The sequence below is a fragment of the Clinocottus analis genome, unplaced genomic scaffold (genome assembly GCF_023055335.1).
Source record: "Clinocottus analis isolate CAN_PGR_092001 unplaced genomic scaffold, fCliAna1.0.p SCAF_8, whole genome shotgun sequence".
NCBI lineage: Eukaryota > Metazoa > Chordata > Actinopteri > Perciformes > Cottidae > Clinocottus > Clinocottus analis.
The window spans coordinates 10414647-10431561 of record NW_027176240.1 but is presented as its reverse complement, the minus strand read 5'-3'; the positions used below and the strand labels follow the sequence as shown (position 1 = coordinate 10431561).

Here is a 16915-nt window from a genome sequence, read left to right as displayed (position 1 = left end):
CAGCCTTTTAAAAACAGGCACATTAGAAACGGTTGTCTTTGTTTAAAATGATGGTTTAATGATTCACTTTAACATTCACTGTTTATTTCTTGATGAAAGAAGTCAATCGTTGGCAGTTAAAAGTTTCATATCTGATATATCAGCGAGTTTGACTGATGTGTTTTTTAAAACCTGTGATAATTGCCGATTATAACGACTATTATCGCAGAAAATTATCTATTTTATGCCAATTCGATTCCAAATTTAAGAGGATGTCAATGTGTCCACTTTTGACATCCGTTTTAACAATTTGACATGTTGTCCAGCCCACCTCACCTTCCCTGGCGCTAATTGGTTAATATTTCTGTCAATCAAATGAAACCACAAAGGTGTCGTTTGACTGCTTTTGACAAGTACGATGATGTCGCCAACCAGCGCACCACGGCTATCGACCACGGTCGACAGTCCGCTCTGGTCCGGGTGTCGTGTTTAGGGTTACCGGGATGAAGTGCTGCTCTGACTTGAAGGCCACGTCACACCGGGGGACCGACGCCTCCAGATGCAGCCTCGCATCCTGCGAGCGAGCTAGCCGCTGAGGAAGGTAGCCATTGTTTGAGTTGTTGGCTAACATGGCAACGGAAGCTAACACGGGCAGCGTCGGATAGACGTGGTCGGACGACAGTGTTACAGCGGAAAATACCGGTCTGGCGATTTTTACTGATGAAATACGGCCGTTAACCGTGGACTGAAGCTGCCTTGTGAACACTGGTATGTACAAACACGACTTGTGAGCTCGTTTTTTCGCTAACGTTAGCCACTGGACTCGTATTGAGGCAACTTCCAGCTGCCTTCGTTTCCAACATTGACCTAGTTTCTTTCTTCTCGCTGACCTGGTATGTGGCTTCTGACCTTAATTATGTCAACTACCGTTTGGTCAACGTCGAGTATGCTTAATGTACTTGCGTCGCCCGTAACATGACAACCGAGGCGTTTTCTTCAGACAATGGCCTGTTGATAACCGGTAAGTTTCTGAATGGATACAGCCCAGGCCTCGGATGATGCTAACACCATCGAGCCATCAGCCAGCGAGCCACTTCATCTTCTAAAGACTTGTGTTGTTCACCTGTGTGTAGATTTGTGTGGGCATGATTGGTTACTTGAGCTCCTGTCAGCCACTAGTAACATCCCCAGTAAAGTGGAAAGATCTCAATTCAAGGGTCTGTGTGCTGCCTGTGGTCGATTGTATCTCTAAAATACAAAGGGACGAGATCATATATCGCCATGTATTATTCTGGGTTCAAAGGAGGAAAACTGAAAACGTATATTATTCTATTGTTACTGCTTGTAATTGACTGTAGAAGGGCATGCCCACATACACCAAGTGGCATTGTGTTGTATGACATAACATTTAAAATGTAGAACTCCTCTTTTTATAGATTTTAAGTAAAATCACGATTCGACTAACCTGCCTCTCCTACACATAACGTTTTGTAGGATGTTGAATCAAGTGACATAAGACGTGATCTGTCAGAGACCGTGGTCAGGCACAGGACACTTCATACCACTGATGGGCTTATGTAACACACCTGATCCCCTTGAATTTTTGCCAGGGACTTAACTGCTGGACTAAATATTGTATGAGACAGTTGCACATGTCTGCTGCCACTGATACATGCCCTTGTTCTAAAATAATTGCACACTTTCAGTCTTGCTGACTTTTCAGAGGTTAGATTATGAAACTGTTATGTTACTACTATGCTGAATTACAAATGTCCAATTTTCGATTATCAACTGTCATAAGTAAATTTTTGACTTGTCGGAATCACATACAGTATGTTTTAGACACATGATTGCACGAGCGGGAAATGTTTAAACAAACCAAACCTTCTAAAAGATATGATAGTCATACCATGCTTTTGTTTCTCCTCACAGCTGTGGTCGTCCTGCGCGATGTGTGACCGTTGTGAGGCTAGAGAGCAGTGCCTGTCTCTATCTCCTTCATCTTGGGCCAGTCCTCCAATTTAACCATAAACCCAAAGCCTCTCGCCCAAACCTGCCAAGATGACCGACAGAAAGGAGCCACCCTTCTTTAATGATGACAGCGTGGGAGCTTTTCACTACAAGCTCCCTTTCTATGACACTATGGAGCTCTTCATAGAAACCCTAACAGGGACCTGTTTTGAGCTGCGTGTGTTGCCCTTTGAGGCTGTCATTTCAGTCAAGGCAAAGATCCAGAGACTGGAAGGTACAAAGCAAACACGTTTAGTTTGCATGCTGTTCGGAATAGTGTCCATACTTTATAAGTCAGAATATTGCACGGGTTGAGCTAACAAGCTGGATCCATTATTTTATAGACTGGGAATATGAGGAGTAATTTGTTTGATAATTTTGTTTTCTGTTCCCTGGGATATGTTGTTCTGTATCACTGCTCTGGGAAGTTTTACACAACTGTATCTTGTAAAACTTGTACATGGTTTGTGCTTTCTTCTTCATTAGTAGGCATGCAGCATCAGAGCTGCCTAACAAGCTAAATGTAATTTTTCTTTTTTTAATTGCCAAAAATGGATCGGAAGAAAACTCTTGGTTACACTCCAAGTTCATCTGAATTAAGTATCCGTTGTCATTTATTCACTCATTTTGACCTTGGCTGTCCTCTGTGGATGCTTTTCACTGTAGATTAAGATGACCTTTCATATCTACATTCTTTGCTTCTGTTTTCAGTTTTGGTAAGAAAGGCCTCTCTGTGCTCTGTTCGAGAGGAGTATGTCAGCCAAGCAAAGTGTGTTTGTGATGAGAAAACCACTCTGCAATGAAAAGAGCACTGCTCCCTCACTAACACTGGCTCACCTCAAGCGCCGGGTCAGCGAGTTCACTATCGGGGCACAGAGAGCTTCCTGACCATGAATACACTCCAACTCATTTTAAGGAGGGGCTCTACAGACCCTTTGTATTCCTTAGGCTGTCATCCTCAACTGGAGTCGTATTATTTTAATATTAGTATATGAATAGTATTTACCTTGTTTTAGCTGCAAGATATGCTGTCTTTATGGTGAGATAACCCTTTAGCACATCAAAAAGTAAAAACAAAAGTGTACTATTATTCTGTCATTTGCTATTTTTCAGCAATTACATAGTTCTGTCTTTAGGGGGCAGACATGAATCATCTTTAGTGTGCTATGGCTGCTTCAGTCATGCCTTTCTGTCATATTTGTGAACTTAGTCTATGAATTCTGAAGAGGTCCTTGTCAACTTTGCTTGTTCTCTGAATTTTACTGCCATTTTCTCTCTCTCTCTCTCTCTCTCTCTCTCTCTCTGTCTCTGTCTCTCTCTCTCTCTCTGGCTGTCTGTAAAGGTATCCCGGTTGCCCAGCAACACCTTATCTGGAACAATCTTGAGCTAGATGATGAACACTGTTTACACGACTATGGGTAAATCTATTCCTGCTCTCTGTGCTGTAGAGAACTGACACAGAGGCAAAATCACAGACTTGTTAGACAAATTACTAGCAATATGTTTAAATTTGCCTTGCGTTCATTTTAAGTCATTTATATGTGCAATTTAAAAGTCTTGTGTTGTCATATTGTAAATGAGCCAGAGATATAGAGCCCGCCCCTCCACACTTGTCAGTTTATGAGATGCAGACTTTACCCTCCAGTGCTCTGCTGGCTGCAAATAGTGACATTGTTATGGGTGCTTGTCACTTAATTTCCCACATGAACAGCCTAAGGTGAGATCTTGCTAGACTTGCCTATCAAGCTGCAGCATGCTTTTGAAGTGTTCGAAGCAGAAAGGGACAATAGACAATGAAACATCTGCTCATCAGAAACAAATGTTCCAGTGGAATGAGTAGTCATGCACTTAAGTTCATCTGGAAATCACCCTGACACTTTGAGTGCCGTAAACGTTATATTAGAAAATCTCCCTTCTGCTTCTGAAGTATTGCATTTAACCCTAAATGTAGATAGCTACTGTTATTTCCCTCTCCCCATTACAATTACATACACTGGAGAATGCATTCCAATACTCGTCATGTATTTTACTTCATTGATCATAAATCTGTTTGTTTGCAGTATTGCAGAGGGCTGCACTTTAAAACTGGTCTTGGCTATGAGGGGAGGCCCAATTAACACCAGGAGAGGTAAGGAAGAGACCAAAGAACTGTCCACTCACACGATAGCTGTACATTAGTAGTTTTGCATTCCATGAAAAGTTTGTTTTACAAAACAAAATTCTCTAACCAATTTTAAAATGAATGTATGGTTTTACAGATTTTTAACCCCAAAATCCAATTGCTTTTTTTTTTTTTTAGTAACCATAGATGACCCTATCAAAGAGGTTACTGACCTGATGGAGGGCACAAAGGAGGAGGGTTGGGAGAAAAGCCTGGCCAACAAGCAGGTTACGTTTGTGGTCTATCGAGAAAATGACCAGCTAAATTTCTTCCGAGTGGTCGACAGGGGAGATGGCACCCTGACCCCTCTGTCTGAATCCGTGAGGTAGGGATATTGTCAAAGTGTCCTTGTTTTAAAGCGCAGTTATTATATAATTGTATTATCAGTCTGAATACAACAAAATAGGCCCCCTGACCCAATTTGTTTTATGTGCATACTTTTATTCATGTTGGTAATCACTTTGCACACAGTAACCTCAGAAAAACAAAGAGGCTATTGCATTAGGTTCCAAGTATTAAGAATAGTGCTCGGATAAAATAAGCGTAGATGAGGCGTAAACAGGATAAATGAGTATCATTATCTAATTATACAGCGAGTGTGGAGTTGAGTACTTAACATTGATTAATCAGTGGTAGTTGTGGCAGCTGAGTTCAGTGAGCGGGTCCACTGAAGAGACTGCCAACAGCTTTGTTAAATTACTAATGGGAAGAGTGTTTTTATCCCTCATATTTTCCAGCGGTGGCTCGGTATACAATGTGTTTCCAGAGGAGGACGAGGAGGAGGAGGATGGAGAGTGTTCTGCAGCTACACAGCAAAACCTTGAAAACTCCATCACCATGAACAAAATGAAGCTACTCAAAGCCAAGATGGAGGACATGAACATCCACAAGAAGGTTGGAAGCTGCTAGGAGTACCGAAACCTATTGTATTGAAGTGATTGTACTGCCTCTCACAGTGCAAATGTGGCCTCTACGCTTTAATTTTTACATCATTTGAAATTTATTTTTTTGTTAAAAACCAGCACCGTCTCTTTCTTTCAGGCAGTTTTTCATGCTTGTATTTTTCAATCAAAATAATGAACGTTGAATATTTGCACCACATAGAGTCCTGCTTTTCATAATCATGGACTGGAAATGGTGCCCTGCAACCATTTTGCATAATGCAGATGTACTGCGGCAAACACTAATTTGCATGTGTTTTTCAGATGATAAAGCTTTTCCATACATTAAACTTTACAGGCTCTTTAAAGATTTTTTTTCATGCTTTATTATTAATTCATGCAAAGTGATTTAATCAAGTGATAAAATAACCACTGTGATTTTACAGAATGGGAAAAATACTGGGATAATTTGTTGATATAATCGAATCTGTCTCTGTCTGTGTCCTCCAGCCGAAGAAGTCCGCAAAGGTAAAACCTCGGCCCCCTGTCATCCCACATCCCTGCGGTGGGGCTCTAGGACCAACCAGCACAAGACATCACCATCGCCTCTTTCGTTCGCTCTCCCAGATAAACCAGCCTTGGCAGTCAAATATACAACTACCTCCAATCGCAGACCATGAATCCATAGATCCCTTCCCGCTCTCTGCTGCAACTTCTGCCCACTTTTCTATCCCGAGACGACCCCCTCCCTCTTTCCCATCGCCATCTTGTTACATGCTTCAGGAGGAGGAGCCATGGGAGACATGCCCACCATTTGCAAAGATCCGGCCCCCTCCCAAAGTGTCCCGGTTAGACATTGGCAGCACCAGGTTGATGAGGGACTGTGTGTACCCTCAGCTCCCTCCACTGTGTGTCAGGGGTCCACCTGAGCCGACTTTTGACCCAGCTGAGACTTCAGGGGAGGCTGTAGGGCTGAGTTTGTTGGAGGAAGCTGCTGGGCTCATGGTGCCAGGTCAACCTGGAGCTTCGTTTGGGGAACTGTTCGACCCTCTGAGTCTAGATGTGTCCACCCAGCCAGAGGGTGTTCCTCGGTCGCTCGAGGTTGGGGCTCAGCACCAGTTGCCGCGCTTTCCATCCCCACTTAGTACCTGGGCACTTGGGACAAGTGATGCTCTCACCAGCAGAGGGGATCGGACACAGCTTGGCACACCATTTCATATCGGCTCCCCCTCACCATTGCCCATCTCCCCCTCACCACCAACTTCTACCAGACCGCTGCCTCAGGCTTTTGATTCCACTCTCTCCTGTTTCCAGCCCAACCTTCAATCACAATCCTCAGCACACATGAAGCCAGGCTGCACACCCCCTCACCCCTCCACCACCACCACCCTGTCAACTCACCAGCTAAGCATTCATGGTGTTAAAGTGGAGTCACTTGGCAAGAGACCAGAGCTTATCTCCAAGAGGGAAGCAAGAGGCATCACTAAGATGGCCAACCAAGCCTGGAAGGAGCCAGTAGGGTCCCTGAACAACTCTGACCTCTTGGCATCTCTCTCCGCAAGGGCTCCAGACAGCATTAACAGCATGGACAGCTTTGAAGAGAGTCTGGGACTCGCATTGCCCCCGGTCACTGCCTCAGGACCGGGAAGCCTCGGCTCCAGGCTGCCATCCATCCCAACTATCGGGCTCCTTCAGGATGACCTAATGAGACAGATGTCACCGTTGCACCGAGCATCAGCCTCTTACATGGTGAGCGCAGAGAGCACATTGGATTTGTGGAATAGCTTTTAATCCCAAATTCATAGTTTATTTATGTTGTATTGTTTATGATTGTCATGGCAATGTCTTGATATGACATACACCGAATTGCCGAAGATCTCAATCAGATTCATCCCTGTGCCTTAGATTACTGTATTTAAAAAAAAAAAAAAAACCTGAAATTGTACTCTTGAGTATTTGACACATTTCCCTAAGACTCAACTGACACTACCATTTAGGGAGAAAAAAAATATAGATAGATAGATAGATAGTGAAATCAAATATTGCAAAATGTATCATATTGCAGCATTCACTGCCTTATTAAGTTAGAGGCACATTTTATTTTTGGATTATTCTAACTGATACTTAAACTTTTCTTAAGCAAAATCACTGTTTTCATTGATTTTCTTCAAGAATATTTCCTTTTATTTCCTCAGGCCACAACCCCTCTTGCATCGGCTGGGGGAGTCATGACATCATTCGGGAGAATAGGTAAGGGAGACTCAAACATCCAGTGGTTGTTAGACATTCCCATTGGTTGTAGTTTTGAGGGTCAGGGTTCTGAAATCTCTGTCAATCTGTTATTACCCTTTTATTATAATTGGAGACTGTGATTCTAATTCAATACATTGTCAATATTTTCTCACAGTCTGCTAGCCGTCCGTTCTGTGTGTGTACAACAAAACAAAGTCTGCTTGAATGTTCATACACAAATGTATAGAAACGCGAGATTAATCTGGCAATCCTTTAACTATTTGTTGGCGTTAATTATTTGATCATGCGTTAACTGCATGTTTTGTTTTTTTTTCGCGTGAGGTCAATTAAACATGAAAAATAAATAAATAAGGTAAACGCCATGAACGCATTACAGCGACGCTGCTTTCACTTTGAAGGCGACTCATATAGGTGCGCGCTTCCGTAGCCTCGCCGACAGGCAGCGTGACGAAGTGAGTCTGACGTAAAGCACGCATTGTTATGTCACTTCTGTTCTCAACCAGCAGCGCTGCTGCACGCGCTCACAGGCGGGCAAATACACTCCATGCAGGCAGGCAGGCTCCGCGTCCAGATTGAAAGTTAATCGTGCATGCGCAAAGCTCCTGACCCCGCGGTCTGATCCATGCAGAGCACTTTAAATCAGTATCACTTCTGGATCTTTACTCTTCTCTCAAAGAGGAGAACGTTCCTGACATCATAAGATGCTCATTGCACTTGTTCAAGCCAACACAGACTGGACTTTTCTCACTGAGGAAGAAAAACTGAACTGAAAAGTATGAAAAGCACTTATTGCTTTTGTATAAAGTGAATCAATTGCTGGTCTTTAACATCTTTAAGGTAAGCAACAGAATGAACATGGACAAAAGGAGTGGTTTGTCCCTCACAGGAACCTTTACTACTGAACAGTACCTGTTTAAAAAAAAAAAAGTGTATGTATGTATATATATGTATGTATATATATATATATATATATATATATATATATATATATATATATATATATATATATATATATATATATATATATATATATATATATATTAATTAAAAAAATAAAAAAATCTTCACAGCCAGTGCCTCAGTCTCAGAGCAAAAAAAAAGAACACTTCATGCTGTACATACATACATACATCGATAACTGAGGTGGCGGTAAACACGACTTCATCACATTATCACTGTTCATGTCCAAAAGAAATCCCACAGCAAATGTCCGGTTTAAGCGACCTCTGCAAACACGCTTTTAATTTTAAAAAAATTATAAAGAACTAGCATATACAGAAAGTGTTGCATTGTAGTGGTTGTGATCGCACATTTGAGTTGTGGACTTGTGAGCCATCTGTCATACCCAAGCGCATGAAGCCAATGATTGTAGATTGTGGATGCCGTTCTTGAGGTGCAGTGGCACACAGAGAGGATACTGTTATGTAAACGCCTTCAATGCATGTTGTGTGAGCAATACAACAAAGCACTGCAATGGTTTTAAATATTCATTATTTTGTCAACTGCAGAAGCAGCACAAACCACAGGAGGTGTCAGGCCGACACACAAGCACACTCACTTATTTATGTCAACCACTAATATGCTTAGACTATTCCCGGAGAAACAAGGATAAATATGCATCAAGTATTAAGTCACATATTCTTATTTTCATCCAATAATCTTACCAGTCTTTCCCAACAGATAATAATTTGTTGATGATGGCTTTCAACATTCAACAACCCAACTAACGACTGCACACAAATGTTCGATCAGTCAGACTTCATTCAACTGCATTTTCACAAAGAATTGTGAAAGATATTGATAATATCTTCATACATTAATTTGCTATTTGATGTGATTTCTAAATATATTCCATCCTTCAAGGACACTCTGTATGCTGACTCCATAAATCATTCAAAAAGATTAAATTAGTCCTCAAAAGATTAATTTTTAGAGACGCTCCTTGTTGCCTTTACAGAGTCAATGTACTCTTTCTTCCATGGAGAAAGCCAAGTGTTCCCTGATTCTATGGGAATTCTTGGTAAACTATATATTTTCAGTGGGTTTCATGTCTAGACTATAAAGAGGCCTTTCAAGTAGAGTTAAAACCACCCGTTATTGTCCTGACTATGTTGTTGTGGTTGTTGTGCTTACAAGTGAGTCGTACTGTGGGACTGCATGCGTTCTAGGCTAATGTTTCTCCAAGGGTCTATATTTGACATCATTACTGATCTTCCTCTATTAAGATATTCTACTGATCTGATTTAGCCCTGGGTATAGTAGCATTTGGCATTTAGGGGCCCAGACCAAAGTCTTTTTCCTCATACTTGTTCTTGAGAGCATTTTTCAAAGTTGTTTTTGTGACCTACAATAAGCAAAAGAAATTAACGTAGTAATGTGTAGGAAAACATTTTGAATGTCCCAAACTGCAGTGAAACATCTAGTTACCTTCATTTCACATACCAGAAATTTCCTAATTTCCCAGAGGTTTCCTGGAGATAATGTACTTTTGATACTAATTATGAGCAAATTAGACTGTTCAGTTGGATAGTTTCAAAATGTTTCTCTTATAGTAATAACTTAAATTTACTACCTTATGGTTCTTTCTAGGAAATATCCTTGGAAATGGTTAGTAAAGTTCAGACGTGAACAAGTAAACATACTTTCATTGGTCTGAATTGCAGATCAATTGTTCATAGAAACATTGGGCCTCAGGTACACCAGTTTTGACAAACATTAACATTTAATTGTGCTCCATTAAAACATTGCAACCTTTTCTTCTGTCGTAAGGGACTGAACTGCAGAGCAACACAAACAAAACAGTCATTAGCTTCAATGAAGATATTAACACTTACAGAAAATGACACATGCTTAAATTCTTTGACTTGCATGATGTCCCGACATTTCTCTACATACCAGATCCTCCATATTAAAGCGGATTAGGATTGGGAGCAAAAGAGAACTTGATTGGGACATCCCTTAACAAATATTAATACAATTATTCAAGTTGGGTCTTCTTAACAAGATCATGTGAAAAATGTGCTTGGTTCTGAATATATTTGAACCCATTGTACATTTCTGTGGCAGCAGATTAAAGTGCACGACACAAATCAAAATTCAATCCCACGCCCAGCTGCTTGACGGTGAGCTCTCTGTACCAGTCGCAGAACCGTCGGTTTTATCTGTGTGCTCCCGTGTCCCCACGGCTCACAAGCCCTGCCGAGCTGCACGCTTCCACAGACACGATTATCACAGGCACGAGCTGACATAAAGCAGGGTTCCTTGATTTAGGAAATTAACTGTTAGTTTACCAACGTGTTTTCCTAAATTTAGACCTGGGCCCTGTTTTTTGTACCTGGCTTACTGATATAGCTGGATAATTTCCAGGATAAGATGATGTACATCAGGCTTTTCAGTTCCTTGAAGCCAGTTTAGATAAATCTCCATAGCAACACATCGAAATCCCCTAACCTGCTCCCAGTGGGAGCAAGCTCAAATTGTGGCACCTGCATGTCATAGAGGCATGTCCGGTTCCCACTGCAGCTGCATCTCTGAGCAGTAATTCTAAGAGATGCCGGGGCATTTGCCACTAGTTTTTAAGTCGTGGCACCTCGTAGAACGCTGGTGTCAGACCCATTTTCAGTGAGTCACAGGTCTTTACATGGGCAAAAATAAGCCTGTGCTTTTATTTTGAAGGGAATTTTTTATGCATCAGTGTCATATGCACACTCCTCAAAACTGCTTTCACAACACTCTTTACTTGTGTGTGTTTACACGCCATACTATTTGTAATAGTTCGCTACTTCGCTGCGTTGCCCGTCTCACATAATGTAAACATACTGTGTGCAGACTGGATCACATGAGGATTGTGATAAAAAAGCGCAAGACCACAACTCGCTTTTTTGCGAGTGGTACATGTTTGTACAGTGTCCGCGATGCGGAAAACCTTGTGAAAGCCGCTGCATGCAGTGCTGTTCAAAATGTTTATTTAGCACTTAAGAAACTTATGGATGTGTTAAAAGCACTCATAATTATATGACAGTGTTATTGGTACACCATACATATCTTTATTGTAGAACATGATTACGTTGGGTTCATGATAAGAGTAATGCAGAGAATCACACACAATGTAGTTTCACTGCTTCAATTGATTGAATTTCTGATTATGAATAATACATACATACTGATCTGCCCAGACACATATTCACACTCCTACTTATATGGTAATCTACACACACGTAGGTTACATGAATACACACATAGTTCATGATCTATACATGCATACAGTACATATATCATAAGTATGTATTCATTTATATACTACTGCCAGCAGGCACATTTAAATAAATATAGTCTGATTGATTTGGTGATAAGTCATTTAAAATCAGCCGATACATTTTTTTTCAACACTGACACATTTATTTGTCGGATAATTTGAAACGCTTGTGTGACTGTAGCCCAGGAATGCCCAATAGGGTCGATTGCGAAAGTAGTGCTGCGGATGAAGTGGCTTTGTGGGTCAGGCCCCGCAGAGTCTACTTTTTTTTCCTGCATCATACAGTGGAGCGGCTCTGTGGATCGGGTGTGACACTTTCTTCCCCCAGTCCGGCACGGAGTGAAGGCCTATGCCCGAAATGCACGGCCCGCCACTGATATTTATTTATCCAGCCCGACCAGCGGAGGTGGCGTTAAGCAGCGTTCACAACAGGAAGTGTTGCAAATATTCGCTACGCTTTGATGAATTTAGGTCCATTATCATGACAAAGTCGTTCACATTCAGTGTTTCCCCTAGGTTTACAGCTTCAGGAGGGGAAGGGGGGGTACCTCGATGACAATGACGCAAACACCAAAAGCATTGCTTTTTGTGTAAATAACACATTTTGTGACTCCATCTGTGCCTTTTTTATAAATAACAGAATAAATAAAATTGCAATAACTTTAAATTAAACCAGATTGCCCTATCAGACCAAAAAAAAAGAAAAATTGCAATCACTTCGAACAATGAAAACAAAGTTCTATCTGTGTAAATATAAATAATATGTAGTTACTAATAAATAGCTCATTTTGGAAAACTAAAAGCCAATTACAAAACAATGAGTGCTGATATGTGAACCATCTGGTTGTATCAGTGTCGGTGACTGCAGTGCTTTCCTCTACACATATCTTTAAAATGGGGTTGTAGACTTGATAGGGCCACTCTCAGTTCATGCTCCATGTTGAGCTGAGGTCTTGAGCGCCCCGCACCTCTAATGTAACGCTAGGGGAAACACTGTTCATCATATGTAGTCATGATCATCTGCTGCTTGTCAGCAGAGAAAAGAGACGCTCTTTCTCTGAGTTTATTTGCCATTGTAGCAAGAGAACATCGTGAATTTGGCATTCGACTTTTCTCCCTTCTGAAGAGGAGCAGGCACGCGCAGTTATCCTGAGGACTGACGTCTGGATAAAATGATGAGACCACTTGAGGGCGGATCCTTCGTGGAACCGACATATACTATAGGCAATCATGTCGTTAGGTTAAACGGGACACTAGGACACTTTGTTGAACCACGAACAAGGAACAGGGCCCTGATAATGGTAACAGCAAAGCCCGAAAATGTCCTGAAACTCCTTTTTAAAACCATTATTTGGACCATTTCAAGTATAGTGGTATTTACTACTGTTTACATGTAGTTTAATTGCACAATGTCATCAACCTCACTTGAGATGTATTTTCAAAACTAACAAGGAAACCCTAGATAAGAAGACATGAATGTGACCGTGAGAACATTGGTTTTGAGGTATTTCAGGTATTATTTTCTGTCCGTTTCTTGCTGTGGCTATCCAGTGACATGAAGCAGACATAAAGCCTGACGCATGAAAGCACCACTCTCCTTGTGCTCATTGAAATTGGAAGCAAAAAACTTGGACAAAACAAAATTAAACACTGAAGATTGACAGGTTTTAAAAGAATAATGCATTTCTGGCCACACTCCAGTGTTTGATTCCACAGCAGATGTTTTGCCCTTTTGACAGCTGCTAAAAAAACAGCTGCTTTGGTAAGATGCCACTGAAAAGAGAGAAGTGAAATTTTGCTCTCTTATGTGATTCTCTGTTGTTTTAACCCTTTTTAGGGTTTTGAGATTACTGTGATGGATCTCGCTCAAACAAATTATAAGTTTGAACATTTTAAGAAAACACAAATTAAAGCAAAAGTTTGAAAATCAAAAAAAAGTAATCTCCAGTTATGTTGTGTGCTGACATCAGGGACAGTAAATGAAATCATTTACAGAAATAGCTGCGCTACATTATTGGGCTGTGTGTAGATTTGATACATGCGTCCTCACATACTCTATCAGACATTTCGCACCGGCTGCTGTGAAGTGTATAATAAATAACAATGTTCTTTTATTCTCAGGCACTCCAACATACCACCTACCTCCAGTCAAAGCTCCCGCAGGCAGAAAGAAGAGCTCAAAGCATTGCTTCCTCTGTGGCAAGAAGACTGGCCTGGCCACCAGCTACGACTGCAGGTAAAAGTGCCTCCAGCATTCCCAGCTGCACTCACTCACCCACTCTGCCACCTGACTCTTAATCTAATCCCCCCTATTTGTCATTCTTGTCCTCTGGGCAGCTACTTTTATTCGAAAGTGATCTTTTCCCATTTCATCATTTTGTCTCTCGGCCATCTCTCCAGTGAAATATGTCACCACTGTTCACCACTTGTTCTGCCATAAGTTATTAACATTATCAAAGTTTTTCCCCACGACATAAATCTGGATCGCTTCCGTCTCCCGTGCCTCGTCCGGGGCGCACGCCCTGAATCTGACGCAATAGCGTGTAATGTTGAGCTCCCAACTGTGTTCAAAAGACTAACCGATGCTTCTTTGATTAAATGAGTCATTTCATTTTTTTCAATATTAGCGCTTGTAAATGAAATGCATTACATTTAGAATATAATAGAAATAGTGTTTCTCTTTTTACAAATGGACTGATGAAAGCAAAGGAAACTATGCTGAGTGATGTGACTATTTATACTCGGCTGATTGGCCTGAGGATTGAGCAGATGATGTTTGCTGATGGAGAAACTGAATGTTTTCATTTGCTGACTGCGAGGTCCTCTTAAATGAACATACTGTAAATACCTAAGTATTGTTTCTATATATTTGCATAGGTACCAAAAAATCTGTTTGATTTCATCTTTTCAGGTGTGGTCACAACTTCTGTTGCACCCATCGCTACGCAGAGACTCACGACTGCACTTACGACTACAAGGGAGCTGGACGGAGATTTCTGCAGGAGACCAACCCTCTCATCAGTGCTCCCAAGTTGCCTAAAATCTAGACTGTTTGTTTATCCCGAGCAGAAAAAAGGAACTTATTCACCACTGTGTGCTTTTTTCTTTCTTTTTTTTTTATCAGCCAAGTTTGCTTAAAATATAAATCAAATATTCTGTAAAGCCAAGTGTGAACAAACAAGAGAAGGCAAAGAACTGATTATTACTTCTTGATAATGTGAAGATGTTTATCCTTTTTTATCTGTAACCAAGTTCTTTTTCCATTCCATAAAACGAAACAAAAAAAACTGTGCTTGTACGTAAGTAGTTTTTGCTAAATATATCTGCTGCACGTTCAGACGTATCTATTTTTAGTTTTGTCAGCCTTTTTAAAAGAGAAGAAAAAAGATTGGACCGCTGATGACTTTTCATTCGACAAGTCTTTGACAGATGCACTTTAGAACTATCATATTTATACATTCAGCGTTTCTTATTGTGTGGGGAAAGAATACTTACATTTCTGTGTTTGTCTTATAAAGTGTTCATGATGTTGTCACTCAGATTTTTATATTCTTCACCTCTAAATGTCTTTCTTACATGGGCACATACATACAGACATCAGAAATGAAATATTTCTTAAAAATGATCAGTACACCCACTCAATGATGACATTCTTAATATTTATTAATGAATAGTACTTATTTAAATCCAAGGTTGTTTTTTAGAATACTAAGTATGCAATGTGTCTGTGTGAATTTCAGTTGTAATCTGGTTAATCTGTAATCTTATAAAGTAAACTGTATTAGTATGGGGAGGAGGGGAGTTATGGTATTTATGTGTCTATAAGTAAGATGCTTGCCATGAAAAAAAATCTTTTGTAAAAGTCTTTTTTTATTGCTCAGCTGTTGCAAAAACTTTTAATGCTGTTATAGTATCTACAGGAGTTTGATCTAATAAAGTTTCTTTCCATACATACTGTTGATCACTGCGTGTTTGGATCCAACAGCTGTCTAATTATGTTTCCAATCGACTCATTATTTAGTTTTACGGATCGCCCTGCTGAGATTTCTCAGGTCTTACTGTTTCGGGTCCTTGTTATTTGCACATTGAATGGTTGAGCTTTCCTGCATGCACGCCCCTTAATAGTTCTCATATTAATGTGATGTTGGTTAGAAACTGTGCTTGTCATCACTGACTAATTTGTGTCACATTAAGAACCAAGTTTTACTGATGCAGAACCAAGGCTATAGTTCCCTAGCAACAAGATGAAATAGTTTTGCACCTGTTGCACACCCCACTTTCCGATGTCTCGCCAAAGATGGGGCAAATGTAGCCAACAACTTCCTCCCTTAGTGCTTTCACCATCTCAAGATAAACGTGTTATCCCCTACTGAGATATTATCTGCTCATTTCTGTTGGTCAGTTAAATAAATACAAAGAACCACGATTATGATCGGCCTTCTGCCACAAGTTCACATTTTCAATTGTAATGTCTTGATATTAATTTTGTCAGTGGGAGCCCTTCAAAGCTGTAGTTTGTTTATATGTACACATGCAAAATACAAACTAATGGGAGCGGAGTGCAGATGATGTATCATAAATATGAGAACACATTGTGTAATCCAAAACATAATTATGTTTTATTTCTTTGTTGGTGAGTGGAAAGGCTCGATTGTAAAGTGGAGGCGCTGCTCATTATGCACTTTGTTTTCACTTTGGACGGTGTTTCTCTGCAACAGACAAACCCCGACCTGAGTCACATCTCACTGTTTTTATTTTTACTTTCCTCCTTTATGTTGCCTAGCTTTGATCCAAGATAATTGGGCTGGCAGCATGTACAGCTGAAGCGCTGCTGGCAGATAAATGCCCTTCAGCACGAAGAAGGGCATCTTTTTCAGAAAAATACATCCTGCTGATTTTATTTCAAACTCCTCACCATAGCAGCGAGTAAATAACATTTGTATTATGCAAATATTCTGTCAATTTAAAAGACTTGTTTTTCCAGAATGTGGCCTACTGAAAGTGGTGAATATATAAAAAATAAATGTTTAAATAAGCAATTAAGTAAATGTACTAGTTATTGTACTCTCCCAATACACTATAGCCTGGACACTGCCTTCACACACACCAACACCTCTCAGTTCAGTGTGTCTAATACTTTGGTTTATAACCCAAAACTAATCATATCTGCTTCATATGTACTTAGAGCTCAGTGCTAAATTAGCAAACATTAGCCAGCCAACATGGGAAACTAGCAAGGTGAACGTGATCAATGTTATATTGTCATTGTGAGCATGTTAGCATTTAATTAAAATGTACCGTCTCACTGCTTGCATGGCTAAATTGTTTTCTTTTAACCACAAGATTATCAGGGTTTACTTTACATAATATATGCCC

At 40.5% G+C, this 16915-nt stretch overlaps 1 protein-coding gene across 1 annotated transcript; it reads left to right on the top strand.

The window, feature by feature from the left end:
* Positions 1-375: 375 nt before the first annotated feature.
* zfand4 (zinc finger, AN1-type domain 4) lies at positions 376-15491 on the top strand. Its single transcript, XM_068568248.1, has 10 exons — positions 376-747; positions 1912-2224; positions 3332-3407; positions 4050-4117; positions 4289-4475; positions 4888-5044; positions 5542-6780; positions 7227-7281; positions 13661-13775; positions 14451-15491. Exons 2-10 carry the CDS (start codon positions 2041-2043, stop codon positions 14584-14586), a joined length of 2217 nt encoding a protein of 738 aa, XP_068424349.1. The 5' UTR covers positions 376-747; positions 1912-2040; the 3' UTR covers positions 14587-15491.
* The last annotated feature ends 1424 nt before the right edge of the window (positions 15492-16915 follow it).

Coding starts and splice junctions, on each gene's coding strand:
- zfand4 (XM_068568248.1), top strand. CDS start 2,041: ATGACCGACAGAAAGGAGCCACCCTTCTTTAATGATGACAGCGTGGGA. Junction 3,408..4,049: donor CACTGTTTACACGACTATGG/GTAAATCTATTC, acceptor GTTTGTTTGCAG/TATTGCAGAGGGCTGCACTT. Junction 5,045..5,541: donor ACATGAACATCCACAAGAAG/GTTGGAAGCTGC, acceptor TGTGTCCTCCAG/CCGAAGAAGTCCGCAAAGGT.